Below are 27,085 nucleotides of genomic sequence, written 5' to 3' on the forward strand. Positions count from 1 at the left end.
CAGTCGGCCCAAGTAGTAAAGACCTTGGTCTGGGGGTACCACTATTTTCAAGGTCTAAGATTCAACACCTCATGAGTGCAATCAATTCTTTGAAGCCACACCTCCTGGTGAAAAGTCATGGATTTAACCAGTTTTGTGTAGAAAAACTTTCGAGGGTGGTGTGCACAGGACTAAAGTTTACACTGCAGGAGTTGGACAAAAAAGTCTTGCTTTGGAGAGGTTTCCCGACATAAAAAAAAAAAAAAAAAAAAAAAACATAAAAAAAAATGGTTGTACAAAAAGGTCCCTGACAATGTTGTGCACGAGATCGGAATTTACTCTGCGGACCTTGCCTTGAAGAGGTTTTGACATTAAAAAAAAAAAAAAAATGGTTGCACAAAAAGGGCCGGACCTACCTGGAAACATAAATAAGTTGAACTCTCCAAAGAAATACGGAATCATGTCTTTGTCTCACCCACTTATTTTGTACCCTAGCTGCATTCTGGATGCCATCCCCATCTTTATGCATGTAGGAATTGAATTTTGCGCCCATCACACTCTGTAGAAGATCGGAGCTTTTTTTTTATTGACCTATCTGATTGCAGAGCTTGTCCATGACACTCGCCGACCTTAACAAATACATGCACAGAGTCATTAACTAATAGCACTCGTGCTGGAGTTCTGCTGCCTGTTCTATCTAAAGCTTTGAACTTGAAAAATGCATTCTTATATCTAATAAGATCAGTAGAAAAACTGAAAAATAAAGCACCAAGTTCTTTACTTTATTTAAATGGAGATTCAAATTAAGAGAAAAATGATTATTTTGTATTAAATTTGTAACTATGCACAAAAACTACCATGGCCATATTATATACCTTTTTATACATGATTTTAAATACTTAAATTATATTATATATAATTTTTAATTTTCTTATTTATATTGATATAACCAATTAAAATTTATCATGAATCACTTGATTCATTGAATCGTTTTTTTATTATTATTCTGATTTTTGAGTCTTGGTTTTTATAGTACTTAATGTGGGAGGTTCTTATATCAGTTATAAGTTGATTGTGTTAATAAAAAAGCTTGCAAAGGAAAATGGATTAAAACATTCTACCACAAATTCTTACTATGAATATAACCAAATATATACTTCAAAAAAGAGTGTTGCTATAATTATTGTGAAATACGATGGGCCATATAGTCAGTTCACTTGACTAATAGGACCCGCTTATCCGACTCGGGTTTGTAGTTTGTGAAATAAAATTTATTTGAGTAATGCTATACACCACACTCTCAGTTTATTTTTATCATATTAAGTGGTATATGACATATTCATCACCATTAAATGATAAAAACGTATATAATAAATGTTCATTTAATAGTGATAAATGTATCACATCATACTTAATGGGATGAAAGTAACATGTTAGTATGATGTATAGAATTTTCCTATTTATAATTTTATATCGTACAAGTCTCATATTCTTTAAAAAAAAATAGTTAAATTTGAGATGTACGTAAAAAAATATTATTTTTTAATAATAATCTTATTTTATTGTAAAGAGAGTGCTCTGTAGTTTAAAAATCTTATTGCATAAAAGAGCATTGAAATTTTTTTTTATCCACAGCAAATGCAAATACATATTTTCATAACTAGACTATTAAATTAACTATATTGAATTATACATATCTAAATATTTTCACAATTATAAACAATGCCAATACATATTTGTATATGCCGATCACTCTATAAATACTATTTTATTAATTTTGTTTCTTTCCTCCGACTCGTCCTCTCTCTCTCTCCACCAACGGGATTATATAAAAATAGAATTTTAAGAAAAAGAATTATGTAGTAGATGTTAAGTGTAAAATATATATATAAAAAATTAATTTTAGAAAAAAAATTAATAATTAAAAATATTATTTTATTATTATTTTGGTTTAAAAATATATAATTTAATGTGAGAGTTTTTCTTGAATGACAAAGGCAATCTCCAAACTATGGGATTTTGCATTTGTATATAAGGTGTCGTTTAGATAGTGAATTGAGACGATATGAGTTTAGATAAAAGTTAAAAATTAAATAAAATATTGTTAAAATATTATTTTTTAATATTATTATTATTTTAAAATTTAAAAAAATTAAATTATTTTTTATTATTGTTATTTTTTATTGAGAGAGGGGGTCGAACCCAAAACTTTCATTTTAGAGATTTGGGTATTATGACATCAGGCTATATGCCTTTGGCATTTAAATTATTAATTATATTTTGTATATAAATTTAATAAAATTATAATAATAAGATGAAATGAGTTAAGATTTCTTCTTAATCCAAATGTAACCTAAATAAACCAAAGCCCAGGCTCCTAGCTGATTTATATTGCCACGGATCGTGATCCGCGTGACACTGATTCAAAGGTTCTCGGCCGTCCATTGTCCCTTTAATCAACGGTCGATTGGTCTTCTTTTAAACGTTTCGAACAAACACGGAAATTTCTGAAATTCCCGCTTCCCTGTCCCTCCCACTGTACTACACTATAAGTACCCCTAAGACGCATGATAGTTTCCCACCAAATTCTCGTGTAACAAATTAGAATCTTCGACGCTGCGTAACCTTTCCTACCATCTCCGAATGGCGCGTACCAAGCAGACTGCACGGAAGTCGACTGGAGGAAAGGCTCCAAGGAAGCAGCTAGCCACTAAGGCGGCTCGGAAGTCGGCTCCGGCCACAGGAGGAGTCAAGAAGCCACATAGGTTTAGGCCCGGAACGGTGGCTCTGAGAGAGATCAGGAAGTATCAGAAAAGCACCGAATTGCTGATCCGAAAGCTCCCGTTCCAGAGGCTGGTTAGAGAGATCGCTCAGGACTTCAAGACCGATCTGCGCTTCCAGAGCAGCGCCGTCTCGGCTCTACAGGAGGCGGCCGAGGCCTACCTTGTGGGACTGTTCGAGGATACCAATCTGTGCGCAATTCACGCCAAGAGGGTCACCATCATGCCCAAGGATATCCAGCTTGCTCGTAGGATTAGGGGCGAGAGGGCTTAATTTGGGATTGATAATTGTTCGGCTTATAATTAGCGGGGAAAAGAAGCTTTAGCAGTAGATCTGGTTTTCCAGCGTTGTCTTTCTTATCCAAGTTTATTATCTCTAGATCAATGTAATTATATGTAATCCATTTCCTCCTTGACCATCTATCTCCGGATATGTGTAACTGGTTTGGATTCGAATCTCTGGAAATCGAATGTTATTTTTGTTTTGTTTTATATATGGTTTAGATCTATATGGTTTGGTCTTTCTGAATGATTCTGATGCATTAGCTTCAGCGAAAACATGCTTCTAAAAGGGTCCGGCGAAATTAGAAGCTGCCCATTTTCCACTCGATTTTGCGTGCATCTTTAGAACCCTGGCGAGTTTTTCCTGTTGGGAATTTTTAATTTTAATTGTTCTAGGCATATTTCGTACGCCCATGTCATCTTCCCACACTATACGAAGAAAGGATAGCAGAGAGAATTCAATCACTTGCATGTCAAACAACATGCATATGTAAAAAGCTTAAAGTTTGAAGTTCGCGTGGGCCATCCGAGTTCGGCGCGCGAGGTACGCACCCCACGCAATTTAGTGAGCGAGACGAAGTGGCGGGAAAAAAAAAGGGAAACAAATATAAATTCAGCCCGTGGTCAATTGGTTCCCTAACCTTTAAAAGACTCTTTTTCCCCCAACTTCAACTCGGCCGAAACTCTATCCGTACGCCGAATCCCGAAAAGTCTCTCCGCTTCATGGACAAGTACTTGCTCCCTCTCAAGCCTTCCTCACCCCAAAACCCTAAACCTCTTCGACGGTACAACTATTCTCAACTCTTTTTTCTTCTTTCTTTGTTTTTGTTTTTAATTTGAATATGTAGTCTTTTTTTTAATGGAAAAAAATTCAAAGGCTACAATGGAATCGATGCGCCATCGAATTGAACGGCCGGTTCGAGCCAAAGTATCGCCACGAGATCTCCAGCTTGCTCAAGCAATCTTACTACGAGGTTTGGCCATTACTTCATTGCCAATTTTTGTTGGTTTGGTTTGTTTAAACTGTTGGTGTATAAAATAGCTCAGAATTTTTTTATGCTCTTGTTATGGAGAAAAGATTGGTGCGTTTCCGCATTTGTATCACATCGACAGCGTGCCCTGTCAAACGCATGTAAGGGAAAGCAGCTCAGTTTTTTGGTTTTCCTTTTTATCGTTGATTGAGCAGCAGTTTTGTTGGTGCTTGAAATTGTTTTGCTTCTGTTGTACAGAAAAATATGATTGACAATGGCGCAAGATTCGCAGGGCAGATGCCAATTAGAAAGTTAGTTTCTACAGTTACGCTATTTACTTTTTCAAATACAATCTTCACTTTATGTAGAATGTGTTTTTTTTTTTTAATCTCAATTCGACCAATTTTGTGAATGAATGCGTGCACTTACCACTTATGTACCGTGCTTAGAATGCTTGCAAAGGAAGCAAAGTGTCTGCATGAAATTTTGTTAGTTTCAGAGCTACCAACCCCTTGGTCCTGTTTATACGGATAGCAAAAAGGTTGTATTTTTTACGTGCTTTGGTGTACACAACATGCTGCTACTCTTGTGGTTGTAAAGTGATAATAATTTTGCTTTTTGAGATGGACAAGGATGGACAATAATTGACTGATAATGTTATATGTTGTATGAGATGTTTTCGATTTTTAAACTGAAGTCATGGTATCCATTACATGCCCAAACAGCTTTGTTGATGGAGAATGCTCACCCATTGCTTCATGTCTTATAGTAGCAAGTTCCTTCTCCTACCCTTGCAATCTGCCATTTGCCATTTAGTTGAGCAACTTTCCAGTTTCTTGTCAGATGGTATATCGATGTTTGGACATGTCTTTTGCCCCCGCAAACAACCCCCCCCCCCCCCCCCCCCCCCCCCCCCCCCCCCCCCCCTCCCAAGAAAAAAACTTTCTGCTGCTTATCTGGTACCATTTTTTATTGTCTTTACATGGGGTGGTTCTTTTTCAGGCAAGGCATCTCTGCAATGGAGTTTGACAACAAGGTGAATGTTGAACCACATTTGTAATCACTTCATAACCACCAACTACCATATATTTTGCAATGTGCACCCAAGAGTACAAAAAGTTTTAATGTACATCCTCAATTATCAATAAGGCTCAATGTGAACACTCGGTTAATATTTAATGCTTAAGATGAATAAAAAAACCACATGGAATGATCCTAATGACTAGATCCCTTAAGATGAATGAAAAAAGACCTTGGGGCATAATCTTAACTCTTTCATTAGGCTCTGCTAGTGTACATTGTCCTTTCAACATGATATTACTAAGATGTTTCTGATACCATTTTATCATGACCGGGGAATTCACTCACCAAATCTTTGTGATACAGCAAAAGAACTACTCATAATCAGGGCTCAATATAATCACTAATATAGCACAATTGTAACTTGACACGTCAAGCGTGGGAAGTTGTGCATGCTTTCATAATCCACTCCAATCTATTCTAGATATCACAATGAGGCTCCTAAACCATTCAAGTGAAGAACTTGTTAGATTGAACAAAACTTGTATGTTTCAATTCACAAGCTTTAGGGCTTGAATTTCATGAAAAGACGGTTTCCTATTCTCTATTCTGTTTTTCTATTATCACCAAGTTTCATATATGCTTATGTTAATTTATCTAATCAACAAAGTTTTATAGTCCTAAAAGATTCATCTCCAAAATTTGTATGTTTTCTTTGTTGAGAATAAAGCTAAAATACTTTCAAAAGTAGTAGTATTTTTGGTTTGTTTGTTTTGTCTTCTAGGTTTAGTATCTGTCAGTGCATTTCAGGAACTTGTGAGTAATTATGTAGATAATGCTTTGAGGTCAAATCCCACGAAGACTTCTATTTGTCATTCTGTTATAGTTCTAGGTTGTCTTGTCTTGTTATTTTTACTATTTACTTCACTTGTTCAAGCTTGGGTATTTCTCCTATTGATCTCTACTATCTTTCTTCCAGGGTATATATCTGGCATCAGTTTCAAGATCTGGGTGCCTAGCAGTACATGATTTCGAAGCTCTTTATTGCCAGAGTAATGAATCATTGCCAAGTAAGTTCCTACAATACAACTTCTTGTACTGCTTCTCTCTCTTGGCACACATCTGATTTAAAATGTAGGCTTATTCAGGTTTTGGATAGATTTTCCGTCAATTATTTAACGAGTTGCACACATGTTCTTACACTAAACTCCAGTGACAATTGTTAGAAGGCATTGTATGGACAGTCAAAACTTGCATGTACATTATGAAGTGTTCTTAAATATACCTTTGTTTACATGTGGCACAATTCTGCCTTTTATTTCTCATGCTCTGAAGGTGCATATGTATGCTGTGACTTCGTTGTGGGCCCTTGTTTCCTTCTGCAAGACATAATGCTGGGTATTTACAGACACATATGCTGCCCCAAGAACTGAAAATGAAAATACCATTCGATGTGTCTAACTTAGCAAGCAACATCACTTTCCAGTGTCTATGCAACAGTGGAAGGATATGCTTTATGAAGATAAAATCATATTCGTATCCTTCAAATTGTCCATGTTCTTCACCTTGCCACTATTTTTTCTAAAAGGCAGGATGAACTGGAATAATGCTGCTAAATTTATTTAAAATTCCAGAGAAATCATGCTTGATGGTCTATATTCTTCTTTGCCATCTTCTTCAGAAATTGTCTGGTTTTCTATCATATGACTATTAGATCAATTGTCTTACCAAGGGTTGCCATGTATCCAAATATCAAATCCATCATATATAGCTAGCTATCCTTGGCATAAACCCACTTTTTTCTCCCTACTATTGGAACATATATGAACTGCTAATTGATCAGAGCCTTAGAGGGTTTATGTCAAGGATAGCTAGCTATATTTGATGGATTTGATATTTGGATACATGACAACCCATTGTAAGACAGTTGTCTTACCAAGGGTTACTTCCTAGACTCTGATCAATTGGCAGTTCATATATGTTCCAATAGTAGGCTTAAGAAATTCACATCCCAAATGAATTTAGTAAGAGTAGCAAATCTTATGCATGTTGCATGGTACTGCAGTCACTTCTGTATCCCTTATGCTTTGGTGTCTAATAAATCTCCTTAGATGTCATTTTTTTAAATGGTGTTTGTATTCATTGCCAATTCAGCTAAGACCCAGTCTGATATCCACGTTATTCTGTTCCTTTTTTAAGTAATTGCATAGTATAACATGATATTATTCTGAAACTTGTGGCAACAGAAGTGCTTAGTGCATAGAACTTTTGCGTTCTGACCTTTAAATCCTCTCTCTATATTTCAATCTGCTATCCGACTTGAATCCTAGAGTTATACTTGCACAATAATTTTGAGTTAGCCTATGCCCTCACAAAATCTTGGAAACTCTCTTTTCACATCACAAGTTTTGATTGAAATATCTTTGTAGTGTAATTGAAGAACAAACTCATTTTACGTTTACTATTTATGTCATTCAAAAAAAAAAATGTTGGTAGGCTCAAAGGAAGATGAAAGTAAGCATTTAATGCACATTTCTTTAAGCCAACAACTTGATGTTGTCCGGTGGAATCGTGCCAACCAAGATGAGGTATGGATTCCACTTTGCTTCCACTTTCTTGAATTCATTCAGATATTGATGCATCATGGTTGATACATTACAGACCAGATCTGTTATGCTAGAATGTGCCTTCTGCTTGCATTAATGGTGAAGGTTGCAGTATTGCAGGCCAAGTCTCAAAGATAGTGCCAGTAATATGCCTGTTGAAGGTCGAATCTTCTTGGGCGCAAACAATTTCTAGGGGCCATCGGATTGGGGGTACTTCCCCATGAATTAACTAAGGTGCACTTGCGGGAAACTCCTTGCCAAGGGCTTGTGCACCCCCGGGATTAGCCAGGACTTAAGTTCTAGGACCCCTGGTGCCAATAAAAAAGAAATATGCCTGTTGAAGGAAATCTGCGCATGTAGACAAATATATTATACTTTTGTATCAATTGTTTAAATGAGGAAGTAAAGAAGTCCATAAGTAATCTTAGTGATTTTAATGCTTACCTGCTACTAACTTAGCTTTTGAAATGGTGTCGAAATGGTGTCTCATCTTCTTTTCAATGAGTCACTATAACTTTTAATGGATGCTTTTTTATCTCTTTGATATAAATCATATCTAAGTAAACGAATGCAGTATGGAGATCTGTTTCTCTTTCTTATGTAGTCTATCCTCTTATGAAGAGAGCTAAATGGTGACTTTATGACTTCATTTCCTTTTGTTCATTGGATGGATGCATCTCTAACTTTCGACAACCCATCTCAACTGCACAGTGCTATAATCCCTGTGAAATTGGGTTGACTCATGGATCCTTGTTCGAACTAATCGGGATCAAACATATGCATCTTTCTCCAACATTTGATTGCAATCCCCTGATGATTTTGTATGTTTCTTGATGCTTTAAGTTTGGCTCCTTAATGATTTAATACAACCTTTTCTTTCTAGTCTTTAGGAGCTTTTCAGCCTTAACAAGTGTTAGGCATGCGACTACGATTAAGAGGATGGAAATTTTAGATACCAACTTAGAGGCTATCATGAAATTTGTAAATGAAATTCTCATTTTCCAAAGATGCCAAAATCTTTTACTTTAATATCTTTATAAGAGTTGGGTTTGAAACATGGTTGATTGGTTTGGTTCTTTCCCATGATTAATTTTAGTTTTCAGTGGTCAATCATTTATCATAAATTAGCTATTCTCTTTCTTCCTCATTCTTGGTTTGCTAGTCACTCATCAACACTCAAAGCATTATCCTTGAATTATTTTGTATTCTCTCTAAGACATGGAAATAGAATGTGAACTTCTATTTCATGGGACGTAAGCTTGATGTTATGCTTGTTTCTAACTTTCAGAGAGCTAGTAGTCATGCTTGTCTGCCTTAACATCATGTTGTTTGTGCTTTGAATGAAAGTTCTTATTTGGAATGAAACAAATAGACACATCTCTATCATGTTCCTACTTTGTAAAGCATCAATCATGTTATTAGATGCATCTGCTCTTTGGGTGATTAACTGTGTTGTACTTTTCTCGTGTCTTAGTTTTCCTCCTGGAATTTTAAACTTATATATATACATTTTTCCCTTTTTTAGGTTGCTTGCACATCGGTGAAACGTAATGAAGTACTTATTTTTGACATCGGTTATGTCTCTTCTGATCCAGTTGAAGTAAGTTTTTCTCTGTCATCGTATTTATGTTGTCACCACGACAGTCTCTTTGGAAGCATACATTCTAATTAACTTCAATAGGCTCTCAAGTTCTTGTTATCTATCTCTTGTATATGTCGTGTATACTTGAGTTTTGCCTAGATTCTCATTCTTATTAATAATTACTTGTATAAAAAAAGTACTCGTTATCTATGTTTTTCATTTGGAACCTTCTCCATTGTAGATTTCTTCTATGCTAATTAGTTATAGCATGTAATTATCCACTAAAAATTTCTTTTTATAGAAGGTAATAGACACCCCACACTCCACACTCCATACATACACAAGATTTCTCAAATACAGCGTAGGTGACTTAATTCCATGACTTGAAACATTGTTGCTTGGAGTCTTGGTAGTCTGGTTCTTTGCAACTATTTTATGTGTCCTTCATGGGACCAGTAATCTCTGTTCTGACATTTCTTTGTTGCATCCTTAAATATTTATTGTCAAGGTGCTGTTTGGTGCCGCCCATATTTTTCTTTTTGTAGGAGGTAGTAGACCCGGCACACTCCACGCTGCATGCATACGCAAAATTTCTCAAATACTGTGTAGGCAACTTAATTTCAGGACTTGCAACATTGTTGCTTAGAGTCTTGGTAGTCTGGTTCTTTGCACATATTGGACGGATCCTTCACGGGAAAAGTAATTTCTGTTCTTACATTTCTTTGTTGTATCCTTAAATATTTATTGTCAAGGCTGCATTGTGGTTTTGTGCTGTGTTTGGTCATAATTCTAGTATGGCATCTTACATTTTGAATGTATATGATGAAAATTTTTGTTCACTGTTCATTGTTGATGCAGGTATTAAGAACAAGACATAATGTCACTGTTCATGGGTCTGACATTCATAAAGGTCTATCTGATCTAGCTTTTACTTCAATGGATGATTCAAGGTTGGTAAAATAGAGCAGTTTTGTTGGCAGACTTCTGAGAGAACTAACTTATATTAAATAAAGGATATTTTAGTCATTAGGTCTAAACGTTTAACCCGACGTATCTCTCTTTGTGAACTCAATATCTACATGGATATGAGTTCACCTGAATCCGGGTGAAGAATTTACAAGTTGGATGGATTAATGGTCAGCGTCTTCTAGTTATGTGATTCAATCTTCAAATCCAGAACATAGATCCTATAATATCTGAACACTGCTCTGGGAAATTCAAAAGAAGTGTATGGATCAATAATAATTTCTTAAAATCATGTTATTCCCTTACAAAACATATTTGTGCAAAATCACTTGTTAGAGTATGATAAATGCTTGTTGTGGTGCCATATGATGGTGTGGTTTGGCAGAATTATGCTCTAAAGGCACGTGACTTTTCTTTTTTTCAATGTGCTTTATTGCGTTTAACTGAAATCATGTACTAAGTTCTTTATCCTCGTGCATTTTCTAGCTCAAGTAAAATTGAAAGAACAACAATTATTTTCATCTATAAATTTGGATGCATTATGGATGGAAAAGGATACTACAGTTTACAAAATTTGACCTTTGACCACCATTTGTTGCATGGTTGTGGCCTTGCATTTTGGGGTGTTTCATAGACCTTAGTCAATCTAATTGTGAGTAGTAGATCTTATTGCGAGTGTGGTTTGATCCAGAATTGTAACCTTGAGAGTTGAGATTTCAAATTGATTTAAAGATGAGGTCTTAACACTTGAAGCATGATCCAGGCTGTAGTTTGCTTGAAAAATAGATTGCGGTCCTTATCTTTCACATTTTAGATGTAATATTTATTTAGTGTTATCCTTTTGTTTATGTCTTTTTAGTGGAATCTTGCTTGAGTGATTTAGTCAGTTTTTCTAATAATATACATTTTTATGGTCATTTTCAATAGGTTACTTGCTTCTGATACACACGGTGTGATCAGTGTATGGGACAGAAGAATGGGTACTCTTCCATGTCTTGAACTCACGACTAATTCCCATAGTGCCCTTAATAGTGTTGAATTAAATGTGGAAAATCAGGTTGGTGATCATAACGCCCTTTGTTGTTCATTATTAAGGTATTATGAAGAAGATATAATAGTGCCTTTGAGGTGATCGATAAAAAATCTCACTGTTATTATATATTCTTGAACTATGTTATCTTCTTTCTGCATGATGTACATACTTATTTGATTATACAATAAGCTATATAATAGAACTGAGTATGCATGCAAGAATTCCTCCTGGAATTCAGTTCATGAGAGTTGAGAAAGGCACTTTAGCTTTGGGAAATTACAGTCAGATAATTTCAGGGTAGGGTGCTTTCCAGTGCTGTGCAGTGATCATATTTTGGGACCTTTCTTAGAAAAGTTCTACACTTAGAACTAGAGAACAAGAGCCTTGAGGGAGGGCTAGCTGCAAAGAGGGCTTCTTGCAAAAAGTGAAAATGCAGAATGTTCTTCATGCTATGTACATTTTTTGGTTTTAATTGGTAGTTTACGCAAGTGATCGGCATGTCTTGAACCCACATTATATTCATGAATAATTAGTATCTTTTGAATATTCGATAGAAATATATTTCTATTCCTGGTTAAAGATAATGTTAGTGTTGACTGCACTCATTAGCCAATTGGCTCTTGGCTAAATGGCATCTCCTCCCCCCTTAAGTGAGGGATGAAGGGTTAAGGGTAAGGGTTCAAGTTCAATCCTATTAATAAAAAGTCGTGAATGTATTCCTATGCTGCTTGCTCTATATAAACTTGTAACAATTCTCATGGTCCCAAGAAAATGAAAGATTCTCAGCCTTTTTCTTCTGAGAGAGGGGGGGTGTCAGTACTTCTCACCTTATTCAAACTTCAGTTAATGGTTTATAGCAAGAAATGTATAAGTGTGTCTATTTGCATGTTTTTATCCCTCCAAGCTCACCTAGATTTTGTTTTTAAATCTTATGGACCTTAGTTATAACTGGTTTGTTTATTCTGTAGATCATTTTTGGGGCTGGTAAGCATGGGATAATTTATATGTGGGATCTTCGAGGAGGAAGAGGATCTGCAGCTTTTCAAAGTCATAATGAGGTAAAATAGTTCGGTTCTCATTTTTCTTTAGAGGTGCTTATTTTTACAACAATTTGAATCAGCATGTGAAATGGCAGTGAGCATTTACTTGTTTAACAAGAAAAAATATTGATAGTTTTTGTAACAGCCCAATGGAGCCCAAGCTACATTTGGGCCTACTCTTCAAAGGACTAGTCAATTATACAATTAGCACCATTAGAACCATTATAGAGAGCAAGAACTTCTCATTCCCAAATAATGTTGGGATCCCACACCACCTACCCTAATCACTTGTCATTCCCCCCCCCCCCCCCCCCCCCCCCCCCACCACACACACACACACACACACACACAATGGGTCTAATACCATTAGTAATGCCCCAAGAGAGGCCCAAGATTTGGGCATACACTTTAAAAGGACTAGTCAAACAATTGGAGCTCCATTGGAACCATTACAAAGCGCAATAACTTCTTATTCCTAAGTGATGTGGATCCCACCCTTATCTTTCACTGTGGGGGTATCACAATTTTTTGGTTTTGGCCGCATCAACAATTTTATCTCTGGCTCTGTTGTATTGTTTCTTCTCAGAATATTTTGTTTTGAGGTGCTTATGTAGGACAAACTTGTGTGTGCTTTTTCAGGAACTTTTTCAACCTGTCATTTGAGTTGCAGCTACATCTAATAATACAAGATAGAACACATTATAATACACATTTTTCTTCCATCTACTAATTTGTGAAATCACATAGGACATATTTAGTAAGTAAAATTTTCTTATTTTGAGAATTCTTGGAAAAGCATTTTAGGTTTGTTTTGCATTGGGTTCTGTGAAAGTGGGTAGCAAGAATGAAAAGTTGTTTGGATAAAAAATGTTTGAGATGTGTTTTGTAGGATAAAAGTTTTTTTTTTTTATAAGTAAATGGTTAAATTATAATAATATGAATAGGCATAACCCAAGTACACATGTTGTAGGATAAAAGTTTTCTAGATGTGTTTTGTTTTGAGTTTTGTGAAAGTTGTTTTGGTTTCTGTTTGTTTGTTTTTTTTTTTTTTTTCCTGAATGTCTAAAAAACGAAAGCAAATATTTAGATGAAACTTTTGAGAGATGAAAATTTTTTTGGAGTTCAAAAGATGTATGGATTCAGAGGGAAATAATTTTAAAAAACTTTTGAAAAATCTCTTAAATCAAACATGCACATGGCTTCTTAATGGTATTGTGAATCCTCCTTGTATATAATTTTCTATTTTATTGCCGTTCAGGTATGTCATCCACCTCTAACATCATTGAAGCTAGCATCAATGCTAGAAAAAATTGAGCCTCTGAAGGTATGATGACGTCATCATTATGTATGTCAATTTGACTATCTACCCATCATTAATAAACTTATATCACCAGTAGTTCTCTTTTCCACATGACAGGGCATGCACATTGGCCTTCTATAGATTTTCATTTTAAGATGCCTTTGAATTGCACACCATTTATTCCTTGGAAATTGAATTTGGTATTCTTATTTTTGTAATATATGGCCAATTCCTTAGATTCAATAAAAAAAAATTTTTACCTATATAAAAAAAATCTGACCCGTTTTACTGATAAAAAAATCTCTTGCCCATTGTAATTGTGTTTTTACTTCTGATAAAAGAAAAAGTTTAGTTTTTGTCCTCATTTTCTTATATGATGCTTCAATGCTCCAGAAAGCTTTATGAAGCTATGAATGCCCATAAATGTCATAGTACTTGTTTGCACTTCCTATTTACCTTAGGCATTTGGAACACACGTGCATTGATTCGGTTAAAAACATTGTTACAGATGGAATGTGAGAACCAAAGTTGTTCTTTTCCTGAATGAGCTGTAATCATCAAAGTTCAATGTATCTTTTCTGTATCATTTCTTAATAATATAAAAACATATGTCACCACCAGAACTATATATTTGATGATTATATATCTATGTATTAACAATTTAACAGCACGCACTTATCAAAAAACAATTTAACAGCACTTGGCAGAAGATTTTAACATAAGCGAAATACTTTTTCTAAGGGATCTACTGTATATGGGTTTCCATTAATGCACCCCAAGGATAAGAAATTACGAACTCTACTATTTCCATTAGAAAAAAGGTGCTTCAGTTTCCCTAATGGGGAAAATGTATTGAAATGTTAATTATTTGGAGGGTCTCTTCTGATTAATTTTTTAGTACTGAATGAAGGTCAACTTTTGCAGACTCATAGTTTACCCTTAATCACTCTTCATTATTTGGAAATGCTCTCTTTATCACATGTTGTCAGTATCATGCAGGCACAGTCACATATCATTTCAAAGGAAATACACTCCATTGATTTTGATCCATCTTGCCCATATCAACTGGCATTCCATCTTGATGACGGCTGGTAGATTTGAAAATGAATCCAATTTTTGTTCATTTTGTATCTTCTATTCTTCAGTTTTGTGACATGTTGAATTGATAAATTTTGACAATAATTAGCATGGATTTACTCATTGTAGGTCAGGTGTTTTGAATATATACAATTTCCAAGTTACACATGTTCATTGCCCTCCCCCTGCATGGCTGTAAGTGAAGTTGAATAATTCTGAAATTGAACCTTGTTTTTTAATGTCCAAAGCCTTGAAAATACCATGAATTAACTTTGTGCTTGTTTCTGCTTGATTGGTGGGGGGTGTTTAGAAATGATTCCAGCACTTCATCAGATTTGTTGTATTTGAGGAAACCATCATGGCTGCCAACATTTTCAGTAAGGATTGTCATACATTGGCTTATTATGGTGTTTTATGAGTATTAGCTTTTAAGGGTTATTGATCCACTGGCTTTAAAATTTTGTATATCCTTTTTTCTTATCAGGGCACTTAGTTTTAAAATAGCAACATTTGATTCATAATTACCCAAGAAAAGAGTGACGTGTTGTGGTAAAAAATTATACAATTCAATACAGCAGTATAAGGGAGCCATATAACAAGGCAAAATTGAATGGACTTTAGTTCTCAGCTTCTGCAATCATTTACTGGCCCCAAGCCTTGGCCCAGGTGGTGAAGATGTGGGTGTGGGCTGGGGTTGATCTTAGTGCAGTCTTGCTTAGCAACTATTGTATGTCTATATTGTTTCTAGAAGTCAATCTTCAACATTGATGATGATTGGCACTAAGCATAAAAAATTTTTGTTTACTCGTAAATTTTTCTTATGTTTAGTTTAGAACCGTATGATTTTTAATCTTCAAGGGCTTACTTTAGTCAAAGCATTAGACTTGGCTTCTTTGGCATTCAAAGCTTTAAGCTTGGCTCAATCAATTGATAAGCAAAAAATTGTCAAATCCAAGTCAGCAAGCTGTATATGTATGAAGAATGGTAGTGCTTATGTTGTGATAGTCATTGCTGTATGGGGAAAATGTTTCTCCATCTAAACAAATCTGAAAGTATAGTTTTATGCTGATGTCTTCTGATGCAGCTTTATGCGGTTGGATCAACATCTGACAAAGGTATTCATCTTTTGGATTTCTATCCAGACCCAAGTTCTCCCTGCCATGTAGACCACAAGTAAGAAACTCCTCTCTATAGTAAACATTGTAAGATGGCCTGTCGTTCAAAGGGGCTATGTTCTGATTTTATGACCAAATTTACCAGCATGGGAAACTGATAGTACAGCAAATATAAAAGTATAAAGTAATTTAGATAATATATGTCCTTTATATTGGTCGATTTGGGTTTGGGGGGGGAAGGGTGCTATCCTCCTGAAATGCTTTTGCAACTCTATACTTCTGTCTAGCTCTTTTACCCCTGGAGTTCGCTGAAAATCTAAAGCATGAAAACTACAAGAAGCACAAATATGCAGGAACAGAAATCTAGAAGAGTTCGAAGGTAGAACTGTGGGTTCTCCTTGCCTTGAATTTTCAATGACTTTGGCTAGCAATGTGGGGGGGGATGTGGAAGGGTGCTATCCTCCTGAAATGCTTTTGCAACTCTATACTTCTGTCTAGCTCTTTTACCCTTGGAGTTCACTGAAAATCTGAAGCATGAAAACTACAAGAAGCACAAATATGCAGGAACAGAAATCTAGAAGAGTTCGAAGTTAGAACTGTGGGTTCTCCCATGCAATGTGTTATGAATATCTCTTAGGAGCAGTTTTAGCAATGCTAGCCAAAGTCATTGAAAATTAACTGAATTTCCTTTGATGAAGAAAATTACATGTTGAGTTTTCTATACATGGGAGAAGACCCCTTTTTTTGCACTGCATGTATGTGTGTGCGCATGCATATCTGAACTTTCCCCCTGCTCCTTTTCTCTGTGTTATAAACTATTGATTAATCATTTTTCTTGTTCAAGTGAAAATATGGAGAGAATTCCTGGGGTAAACCACCAAAATAAGCAAAACAGGTTTGTCTCTTTGTCCGAAGGCGTTACTGCATGTGCTGCCCACCCCCTCAATGGAACCATTATAGTTGGGACAAAGGTTTGTAGTCTAGTTACCTACTTTAATAATCTTTTGGTTATTCATAATGTGAAAATACTTCGTAAAAGTAGAAGTAAAATATCTATTTGACCTTCAATTCATGGACTGTTTTTTGGGTTTTGCTTTTCTTATCATCCTATATCATCAATTACTAAAGCATGTATATGGATGAGCATATTTTACTCGTATAAACATGCATGCAACCACATGGCTTCTTTTCATGTTTTTGCACACCCTGAGTTTGTATCTAACATTATTCTTACCAAACTGAATACAAACTGCAAAATGAAGGAAAATTGTTCCATTTATTTGTGGCTTTGAATATACAGTTAATATTTTTCATATTGATTAATTTGTCTTGTCTGCTTTTCCTCGTTGATTAACGGAATATGAAATTTGATGGATGAATGGTTTCAGCAATCATCTCTGCTCATGATTTCCCAGAGGCACCAATCATTTTAAGATGGAGAGATTAATTGGCTAAAGCAGTGGACCCATATGGCTGGAGAACTTGTACATCCTCGTTCAATCAAGCATGTAAATATGTCCATAAGTTGTGAAACAAACACCGAAGCCATCAAATTTGGAACTCCTAATATGTAACATTGGTCCAATCAAATGGCCTTTGAAGGCTGTCCATCAATCTTTTGTCAATCAAGCGATTCGAGCCCTTCAGCTGAAGTTGTTGATATTAGGACAATTCGAGGGTCCTGCTCAGAGTGCTGTATGCTGTACTTCTCTTCTCTGGCTTTCCTATATATTTTCAGAATTATGAGATTGAACAGACTTAAGAGGTGGTTTGGATTGAGAAATCTCAACTCATCTCACTACTATTCACTATTATTCACAAATTTTAACTTACAAATCTCATTATTATTCACAGACCATCTCATCTCTGATGTCTATGTAATGTAATTCTTTGGTAGTAATTAAAATAATTAAAGTATATTTCAAGGATACTATTCAATTTGTACTGCTATCTCAATTGACATTAAGGAATATGTTGCCATATCATTCATACTTGCTGTCGGGGTTTGAAATCTGCTGAACTATGCTTTTTAAGAAATGTGCCTGTGCAATAGAATATAGCACTTGTAATTGAGGAATTCAAATGGCAGCACCTTGTATTTGGTCTGCTGCTATGAAAGACTAGCATTTCCGAGTCCGAGTAAGGCTCATGTTAAAACATTCAATCAAGGCTCAAATAAGCCGAACAGATAAGAAAAGAGTCTTGTTATAGATCAGTCACTGTTTTACCACACACTCCAGTCTTTTTTTTTTAACTTTATGTCAGATCCATCACCTTCAACCTCTCTCTCCCCTCAATCTCTCTCTCCGGCCTCTCTCTCCGACCTCTCTCAAGTTTCTCCGACCTCAAGTGGGATCAACAACTATGCTGATCCATAGAGTTTTTCATAAGAAAAACGTACGAAAAGAAAAGCTAAAAAATAAATGAATAAAAAGTGGCAAAATCTGTGGGTATTGCATACAGTTCTACAAGGGTTAGTTGCAAAATCTGGTTTTTTCCGATTTGTAAAAAAGTTATTTTAAGTTTTCAATTTTGACAATTTAAATACTTGGGCTTTTAATTTTATGCAATTCAGAAAATTAATTTTTAAAAATATAAATATTAATAAACTTAAAAGAAAAAAATATATATTAGGAAGTTATAAATCTTAAGAACGGAAACATTATTAAATTAAAAAAATTAAAAAGGGTAAAGCTACTGATAAGAAAATAAGAAAATACAGGTTCTACCGTGGCCTCCTAATAACACTTTGAGCGGCCAGCAGGCCACCTTGCGGTGGTTTGGGCCACCTAGTAAAGAGGAAAGAGCTTTAGATGCCGTTTAGATAATAAGCTGAAATAAGATTAGTTGAGATGAAAATTAAAAATTTATTATTATTATTATTATTATTATTATTATTATTATTATTATTTTAAACATTATAACCAAATCACTTGGCAAGGAAACTTGTCTGTGTTCCTATCAGTTTATAATGGTAGTTCCAGCTTTGAATCTGAGCACCCCAATCAATCCACTCAACCAAAAAACAAAGAAAGAAAGAAAATGACGGGAATCTAGACTTAAATGCATTACAGTGAGAGTCCAAGATCATCGAACACAATAAAAAAGAATTGAGATCTTCTAACACAAAATCCCACTAGAAGTAGTAGATTTGGCTACAACAAGTAACCAAGTTACAAAAAATACAAGATAATATATCTTCACAACAATGTGTTCAGCAGACTTTTGGGGGGAGTTCAAAGAGCAACGAAACCCCTGTCTGAACTTGAGTATTTCCTATATACCTCCTTGAGCTTACTTTCTGCAGCAGTAGAGTGAAAACCAACCAAGAGTTTGGCACAATCCCTGTCACAAAACAAACGACACCAACTGAAATCTGTATTTGTTGATTATTTTCCCTTTTTCCTGGCCTAAGCTCAAATTAATCTTTCTAGAAACACCAAGACAATGTATATACAGGTTCCATAGGTACTGCAATGACTTCTAAACTGTAATATTCCACACCATGATTAAATACATGGAGACATGCCTCATCTCCAAACAGGCATGCACAATAGCATGCTCTGGCTAATACCATATGCGCACTTATTCTGCAGCCTGCAGATAAGAATTACGAAGAGAAGAGAACTTACGTTATCTGCTCAGCAGAGTAGCCTGAGTAGTGCTTCAAAGTTTCATTCCAAAAAGGATTCTTGTTGAGAGTGCAACGTGCAGCATAGACAGCTGCAGCGGCAATCATTGATGGGCAGTACAAAATGGTTGTTGGATAATTCATGAGACCCAATTCAGCTAGAAAATAGACCATATTCTCCATCTACATCAGTAGAAAAACATCAGCAATTAGTCTGCCACTCAACCAGACTAAATGGGGGGAATTCACGAAATTGCAAAAAAAAAAACAGTACCTCCTGATCAGGTGCAATAGAAGCTTTGATGTAACGAACCAGAAAAACATACGGTGTAGGAACTGTCAAATACCACTCCAAATTCTCCAAAATTGATTTCTCCATGACAAGTATCTGATTACTTGTATAAGCATAGTCTGATATGCAAACCAGGTTATAAACCTGCAAATTCCAAAACTACCTATCAGAGTGAAGTTTTAAAACATGAGCAGTGGGAAGACAATTCCAACATATTATGAGAGAATACTGCTAGCTACCTGTAGACAGTAACTTTCTTCGTACTTGCAGGCTAAGAGCATGGAACTTATGCCAACCAGTTGAAGGTCTCTCCTTGATACAATCTTCATGGAAAGGTACCGGTCGATTAAATTTATGGTGAGGTAGAGGGTTTCAGGCATGAGTTCAAATCTTCTATGAACCTCAATCAGCCAATCAATGAGAATAGCCCGCATCTTGACATTGATTTCAGGCTGCGAGTCCATGTAATCGTGCACTCCACTGTCATCCTAGATAAAAATAAAAACTTCAAATCATTATTATAGAGAGAGAGAGAGAGAGAGCATGAAATCAAAAGGAGGAGATGATTTCATTAGTAGAAAAAGTACTTCTGTGAGCTTGTAAAACTTGTAGATGTCATCTACATATTCGACTGCTGCCAAATCATTATTTACATCTCCTGCATCGATATTCACAATCAGACTTTCTGGCTTAAGCACAACCCCACAAGCAGCCTGAGGGAAATTAAGAATGGTACATTATTAAAACAAGGCAAGAAACTTTCAAACATGCTAGGACAAACGGCCAATCTACCTTGCTTCGAGCAGTGAGGATTGAAGTAAGAGTCTTGATCTCCTTCCTTGAGGACCTTTCTCTTGACTTTCTTCCATTGAGAGGTTTAACCTTTTCATCTTCATCGAAACTAACCACAACTTTAGTCTCAAGTTTGGGCCTATCAATTGCCTGCTTTTGAGCTTCCTTAACCTTTTTAGGGCCGCTCTTTCTTTGAATAGCTGCCTTATCATCTGGTACAACTGGGTTCTGCAATAATACATGATTCAGTGCATCGAGTATGTGCATTTCCAGTTTTAAGTATTCGTTCATATTGAAATGAGTGCCAAGGTCCACTACCTCGTTTTTCTCAGCTTCGGCTTGTGCATTTTTCAATAGTTGTGCGTGGAAACTCCTGCAAGGGCAAAAAACTCCCAATGTGAGTGTGTTTGTGTGTGGGGGGGGGGGGGGGGGGTTGTGCTGGGGGTTGAGAGAGAGAGAGATATACCTTGTAATGGGGCGCGAAATTTGCTTGCCATCCGCAATAGGAAACACCTCTAGATTACCAATGTCTCCAAGAACTCTCCGATTCCTTCTTTGTCCTTGCTGATTATTCACCTTACCTCCCCCTAACAAACAAGAAAATCTTGGATTTCAACTGGATGCATTGGAGATGTGCGAACAAGATTAAACAAAAAAAAAAAAAAAAAAAAAAGGATGAATAGATTTTTTCCAAAAAAAAAAAAAAAAAGCCCCAGAAAGCGTCGTGAAGTGTGAAACAAGTAGATTGAAACAATGGAACTTGGAAATCAAATTCCGAAATGTATTTACACAAAGCAAAGGAACTGTGAAGTTTTTCTATACAGACAGAGCCCACACAACTAATCCAAGTTCACCCACAAATATCATAGAATAAATGAATAAGATATCTAGAAAGAGAAGTACCCATAAAAACCATTCCATCCGGATTTCAATAATATAATTAAAGAAGTGGAAGATCCATATGCAAATTAATCACCCTACCCAGATGATCAGAACCAGTTGAGACGGATATATTAGAAGGACCCAAAACCCAAAAAATATCATCTACTGATGAGAACCGCAGTTCCAAGACTGCATGAATCACCGTCACCCATGAACTTGAAGAAACAAACAACATGAAAGAAGTCTGAAAAAGAGACTCTTGCTCCAGTTACCCAGCATTTAAAGGACGTATTAGACACCCTTATAAACCCAGATTGAAAATCACACAAATATATATAAAAATGATCTTTCAGAAAAACTAAATCTATGTTACTCAAAAGTTACACAACCAACCAAGTAAACCCACATAACTTTATAAAGAAGTGTTTTATAAGAACCAGACCCATTTCAATATTGAATAAATTTAAGACAGAAAGAAATCGAAGCTAATATGGGTCCAAACAAGACCAATCAAGAAAACCAACATGATTTTCATAGAAGAAATGAGTAGAACTTGCCCAAAAATGAAATCGGTTATTAATATAAAGGCAATGGCAAAACCTCTGGGTTTCTGCGGAAGATCGGCTCTAGCTTCCATCGCTTCTTGGTGATTGTGTCTGAAAAACTGATCTGGGTTTTGCTCTTTCTCTTTATTAGTTGTTAGTGCATAGTTGCTTGCTTTCTCATAAGCCTAATAAGGAAGCCGCCGAATCGACGCAATAAGCCTCAACGGTCATATTCTCTTTAATTTGAAAGCTGACCGGTGGATTTTCTAAGAGCATCCTACGGCGCAGAAGAACATCCAATGGATTAGGGTTACGAGAAGAATCTCAAATATACAAATTTTATTGTAAAAGCCTCAAAATGTACCAATTTATAGCTTTGAATTTACTTAGTAATAAGCCCCCCCAAAAAGTTTAAAAAAAAATCATTTATTTTCATGGAATTTACTTTTTTTTTTCGAATTGTCTAATGAAGGCTTGTCCACCTAAATTTTATAGCTAGTATTAATTCCATGAAAATTCATGATGCAGTAGATAGCCCAAATTAAGACCGTGCTTTGAAAAACACTCCAAGATTTGAAGATATTATTAGTCTTTTTATGCTTTTGCCATCAAAACCATTAACAATGCATTATGTGAAAAAACAATTAAACAAATAAATAACTAGAAACTGAAAAATAGTTTAAAAAATAAAAAGAAAAATATTAAATATGCTTAAAAAACTTTCTTGAAAATCATAAAAATTAAATACTATCAAAGTCTAGAATATTTATTTTGAACTCGCAACTTTTGTTTTCGAGTATTGGCCTCTTGTGCTTGTCACAATGGAAGGAGTAGCATTTAATTGTATTTCCAGCGGTGAGAAAAAAATTCAGAGATCTTTTCCGACTTAAAACAGCCGAAATATAAAGCAAAATTAGGCATAAATATTCAGAAAAGAGAAAGCGCACCAATTTGTTTGATCAGAAATACAAATTACTTGAATTAGCACTAGATTGATTAATGCAACACGTAGAGAGCTAAACAAACCCAACGAAATTCATCAAAAGGCGAAAAGATTTCTAATTAGCCATTAGAAATCCGCAGATTTACAGATCTAGATAAGAGAAACAGATAACCAGATTTAAAAATCTTAAAATGCAAGTAATTTCTCTACGCCCTCTCGCCCCTAATCCTACGAGCAAGCTGAATATCCTTGGGCATGATTGTGACCCTCTTGGCATGAATAGCGCACAGGTTGGTGTCCTCGAATAGCCCAACTAAGTAAGCCTCGGCCGCTTCCTGTAGAGCCGAAACGGCACTGCTCTGGAAGCGGAGATCGGTCTTGAAGTCCTGGGCAATCTCTCTCACCAGCCTCTGGAACGGAAGTTTCCGGATAAGAAGCTCCGTGCTCTTCTGGTACTTCCTGATCTCCCTCAGTGCCACCGTCCCGGGCCTGAACCTGTGTGGCTTTTTCACTCCTCCGGTAGCCGGAGCCGACTTCCGAGCAGCCTTGGTCGCCAGCTGCTTCCTCGGAGCCTTCCCTCCAGTAGACTTGCGAGCCGTCTGCTTGGTACGAGCCATTTGGAAATGGTAAAAGAGTTTTGAAGGATTGTTTGTTTTTTCTCGAGAAAGTGTAGAAAATCTCAGTGGTAGATAGAATACTGTGGTTTAAGGGAGTATTTATAGTGTGAAAAGGAGGAGGGAAACTGACGCCGCGGGAGGGAACTTGTAAAAATTTTGTGCGCTTCTTTTCAAATTTTTGGAGGAGTGAGTGTAGACCGTTGATAAGTGGGGTGATCGACGGCCTTAGATCTCCTAAAGAGTGTGACACGGATCACGATCCGTGGCAGTGCGAAACCACCCAATAAGCTTTTAGTTTCAGTTCTTAAAACTTTCGGTGAGATCTGATTGATGGGTTGTTTCAACTTTCATAGTTACCGCCAATTTGACCAAAAATTTTGAATATTATTCCTTACAAAATATTTATCCTTCTTATTTTTAATGCCTAGTGTTTTTTATTACTCTAATTTTCAAAGTTCTAGCAAAATTTCAAAAAATTATAATTCGTTCTTTTATCAAATTTATTTTTTAATAAAAAATTACTAAATCCTTATTTGGTTATACAGATAAGATGAAATGAAAGTTGAATATAATTATATTGTTAGAATATAATTTTTATTTTAAGATTTGAAAAAATTAAATTATTTATTATATTTTATGTTAGAATTTGATAAAATTGTAATGATTAAATAAAATGAGATGATTTATGTAACTAAACGAAGCATAAACGAGAATGTGTTATGCAATACCATTGGTATATTTTATTTTAATAAATAAATAAACTTGCTCCAAGAAAAGTAATGGGTTGAAATTAGCAAAGTTTAATTTCGTTTTGTTTTTGTTAAAATTAAAATTGTATCTAACATTTTTGTTTGTAATTTTGACGTATAAGTTGTGCAATTCATTTCTTTGCTCTTTATAAATCTCTACTTATTCCAACAAATTTGATAAGATTTTGCATTTCGAGAATTGCTAAAGGGACATTTGAGCACATTATTGAGAATTACCAAAGTAGGGAGATGGATTTTTTTTTTTTATAAGTAAAAATATTATATATATATATATATATCAATAGAAACTAAGTACACGAGATGTATACAAAAAAATCTCTAATCCATACTAGAGAGTTCCTACTATCCCAAAAAGCTATCGAAAAACTACCAAAAATACATCAAGTCCAAATTATAAAACACCACCTCCCCAACCCCAACCCCAACCCAATGTTTCCCATAGCCCAACCTTCACTCGAAACACCCTCTATGAGAAACAACCTCTATGCCCTCGACTCAAACTATCGCCCTTAGTGTCATAGTTGATTGTACGAAAAAGACGCTTCAATTACCTACTTTTCTTAAAGCTTGATTTAGTATTACGCGAGTAGCTCGCCTCAATCGTAATGAATAGTATTTTAAATTGGTCTTCACATCCTACACATGAGATTCTCATAATATATGCTGAATCTCATTAGCCTCTTGCAAAACCTAATCCGAAGATGATCCAACTATATTGTTTAATGGAAGAAGAAATATCAAGGGGACAACATCTTCCCCTGACATAGTTCCCAACATAGTTCCAAATGACACCAACAATAATTATTCAAATATCGTGCCTCCTCAACAACTCTATTGGTACTCTCTATTGATGATTTTGGATTGGCAGCAAGTCTATTCCTCTCTGTCGTGAACTTCTTAGATACCCAACGTGTCGCCTTCTCTGCCTTAATGATTGGGGGCAGTCTAGATATTGTCAACGACTTAGTCTGTGGCCCCCCAAGGTCATAAACCTCCCCCAAGTGTTCTGTAAAAGCTTGCGTACATTTCTTCGCTAGAGCTGTTGTCACTAACGAAGGATTGTCGGTATAGGGGTCATTGGGATTGACGATGAACGTTGATGGTGCCAAGATAAGGGTCTCCTTTGGCCAGTGTAATAGAAGTGGGTCCATAAGCCTAGGATTTCTGTTGAACCGTGAAACTGGCCTAGAAGTGAAGTCATTCTCAAACACGGGCCATGGAGCTTCAGCCTCCATTTCAGGTTTGGGAGGCGAAAGGATCTTATGCGGGCTAGCCCAAGAGGGATGGATTTTTGTAAAAACTCAAATGCCTACTTTTTTTTTTTTTTTTTAATTTTATTAAAACCCTCACCTATAATGGAAGAAAACAATGATAACAACCGAACATCTAAGGGTTATTCCAAACCCAAGCATCAAAATAAAAACAAACACTATTTTGTACAACCCAAAGAAAAAAAAAATACTATCGTCGTCGAATATAATGTAAGCCCCATTTATTAATACGTAGAAGTCCATGAAACCGTCCCTGTCCAAAACTATCCCCAAGAAAATCCAAAGAACATCCCTTGGCCCCTCCCTCTGCCAAAATATCTGCCACCATATTAACTTCTCTAAACACATGTTGCACTTGAACATTAAGAGTTTGAATGAGCCCTTATCCTTCCTCCCAAAAGTCCCATAATTACCTTTGTATTCCAATGATTTATGCCTTAAGCGTACAGCTTTTATGCGATTGCTGTGAAGAAAAGTGCCTGTTATCTTTGTATTCCAATGGTTGGTGCGCAGAGGAAGAAATCATGAGCATGTCGCGATGCAAATATGGTTGTCAAATGGGGGCCAAGTAGCAATATTACCCATATCATAATATATATGACCTTTTGCTGTTAGATTAGGACGACTTTACATCTTATCATGATATTTCTTTAAGATGATCACCACTTTTGACTGTGGAATGTTTTTTTCATTTTTTAGAACACTTTATTGAAAACACTCTCATTTAAGGTAAAGAAATATCGTAAATACAATCCAAACAGTTTTGGGACTAATTATGACCCCAAAACCAAAATACAAAAGAAAAATACTAAATGTACTTAAAAAAAACTTAAAACTTACTTCTCCATATGTCAGTTAATGATATGTTGAAAATCATGAAATTTGAAATTTAAATTTTGAATTTTAAAAGAAAACTAATAAAATGAGTCTTGTAAATAAAACAGTAAGTACATGTAGCACTACTCAATACAAAAACATTAACCAACAATATAAATCATTTACGTTGGAATGTGGAATGTAATTGGGAGGCCAACACTACATAAATCAATCAGTTAAAAGTTAAAATTGGAATGCGGAATGTAATTGGGAGGCCAACACTACAGAGATCAATCAATTAAAAGTTAAAACACTACTTCATATTACTCAAATGTACATCCTATTTGGCATGTACCTATTTTTTTCTTTTCTTCGGACCTTACATGTTCGTCTTTCTTTGTTTTCAAGGAAAAAATTCATACAGTACGATGATCAAATTAAAGTTCAAAGCATGGGAAACCTAGAAATTATTACTTGCTAGGACTTTACATATATAATGGGATTCAAACCGATGCATGTTTGAAAAGACACGACAGTGTGCAGCCCACTGATATCATTGCTTGCGACATGAAACCACAAAGCATTCTAAAGAGCATGGAAAGCAATGATTCGGAGGATTTTGTGTTGGCAGTGCAGTGAAATATAGTGGAACTAATTATAGTACTCACAGTGATCATGTTGACAAATGGTTGCTTTTGGAAACTTTAGCCATTTTGGTGAACTTGAGCTTTGGCTATATTACAGTCAAAAGCTACTCTTTTTCTTTGACAACAAA

The 27,085-nt window shown here is 35.6% G+C and overlaps 4 protein-coding genes across 4 annotated transcripts; 2 read left to right on the plus strand and 2 right to left on the minus strand.

The window, feature by feature from the left end:
* Nucleotides 1-2,539: 2,539 nt before the first annotated feature.
* Nucleotides 2,540-3,245, plus strand: LOC121241463 (histone H3.2). The gene has a single exon (XM_041139245.1). It carries the CDS (start codon nt 2,623-2,625, stop codon nt 3,031-3,033), a length of 411 nt encoding a protein of 136 aa, XP_040995179.1. The 5' UTR covers nt 2,540-2,622; the 3' UTR covers nt 3,034-3,245.
* A 123-nt stretch (nt 3,246-3,368) lies between these two features.
* Nucleotides 3,369-17,417, plus strand: LOC121241462. The gene is made up of 18 exons (XM_041139244.1): nt 3,369-3,826; nt 3,919-4,015; nt 4,120-4,173; nt 4,271-4,323; nt 5,015-5,048; nt 6,012-6,102; nt 7,529-7,620; nt 9,164-9,238; nt 10,079-10,170; nt 11,114-11,243; nt 12,188-12,277; nt 13,518-13,583; nt 14,559-14,650; nt 14,766-14,831; nt 14,947-15,013; nt 15,721-15,809; nt 16,596-16,722; nt 17,140-17,417. Exons 1-18 carry the CDS (start codon nt 3,765-3,767, stop codon nt 17,182-17,184), a joined length of 1,422 nt encoding a protein of 473 aa, XP_040995178.1. The 5' UTR covers nt 3,369-3,764; the 3' UTR covers nt 17,185-17,417.
* A 1,377-nt stretch (nt 17,418-18,794) lies between these two features.
* Nucleotides 18,795-22,269, minus strand: LOC121241125 (G2/mitotic-specific cyclin S13-7-like). The gene is made up of 9 exons (XM_041138743.1): nt 21,949-22,269; nt 20,933-21,053; nt 20,785-20,839; nt 20,467-20,694; nt 20,262-20,387; nt 19,914-20,162; nt 19,657-19,818; nt 19,384-19,565; nt 18,795-19,096 (listed from the first exon to the last, which is right to left on the minus strand). Exons 1-9 carry the CDS (start codon nt 21,983-21,985, stop codon nt 18,988-18,990), a joined length of 1,269 nt encoding a protein of 422 aa, XP_040994677.1. The 5' UTR covers nt 21,986-22,269; the 3' UTR covers nt 18,795-18,987.
* A 578-nt stretch (nt 22,270-22,847) lies between these two features.
* On the minus strand, nt 22,848-23,539 carry LOC121241126 (histone H3.2). Its single transcript, XM_041138744.1, has one exon. It carries the CDS (start codon nt 23,451-23,453, stop codon nt 23,043-23,045), a length of 411 nt encoding a protein of 136 aa, XP_040994678.1. The 5' UTR covers nt 23,454-23,539; the 3' UTR covers nt 22,848-23,042.
* Nucleotides 23,540-27,085: the final 3,546 nt, after the last annotated feature.

This window comes from Juglans microcarpa x Juglans regia, chromosome 7S (assembly GCF_004785595.1).
Source record: "Juglans microcarpa x Juglans regia isolate MS1-56 chromosome 7S, Jm3101_v1.0, whole genome shotgun sequence".
Classification (NCBI taxonomy): domain Eukaryota; kingdom Viridiplantae; phylum Streptophyta; class Magnoliopsida; order Fagales; family Juglandaceae; genus Juglans; species Juglans microcarpa x Juglans regia.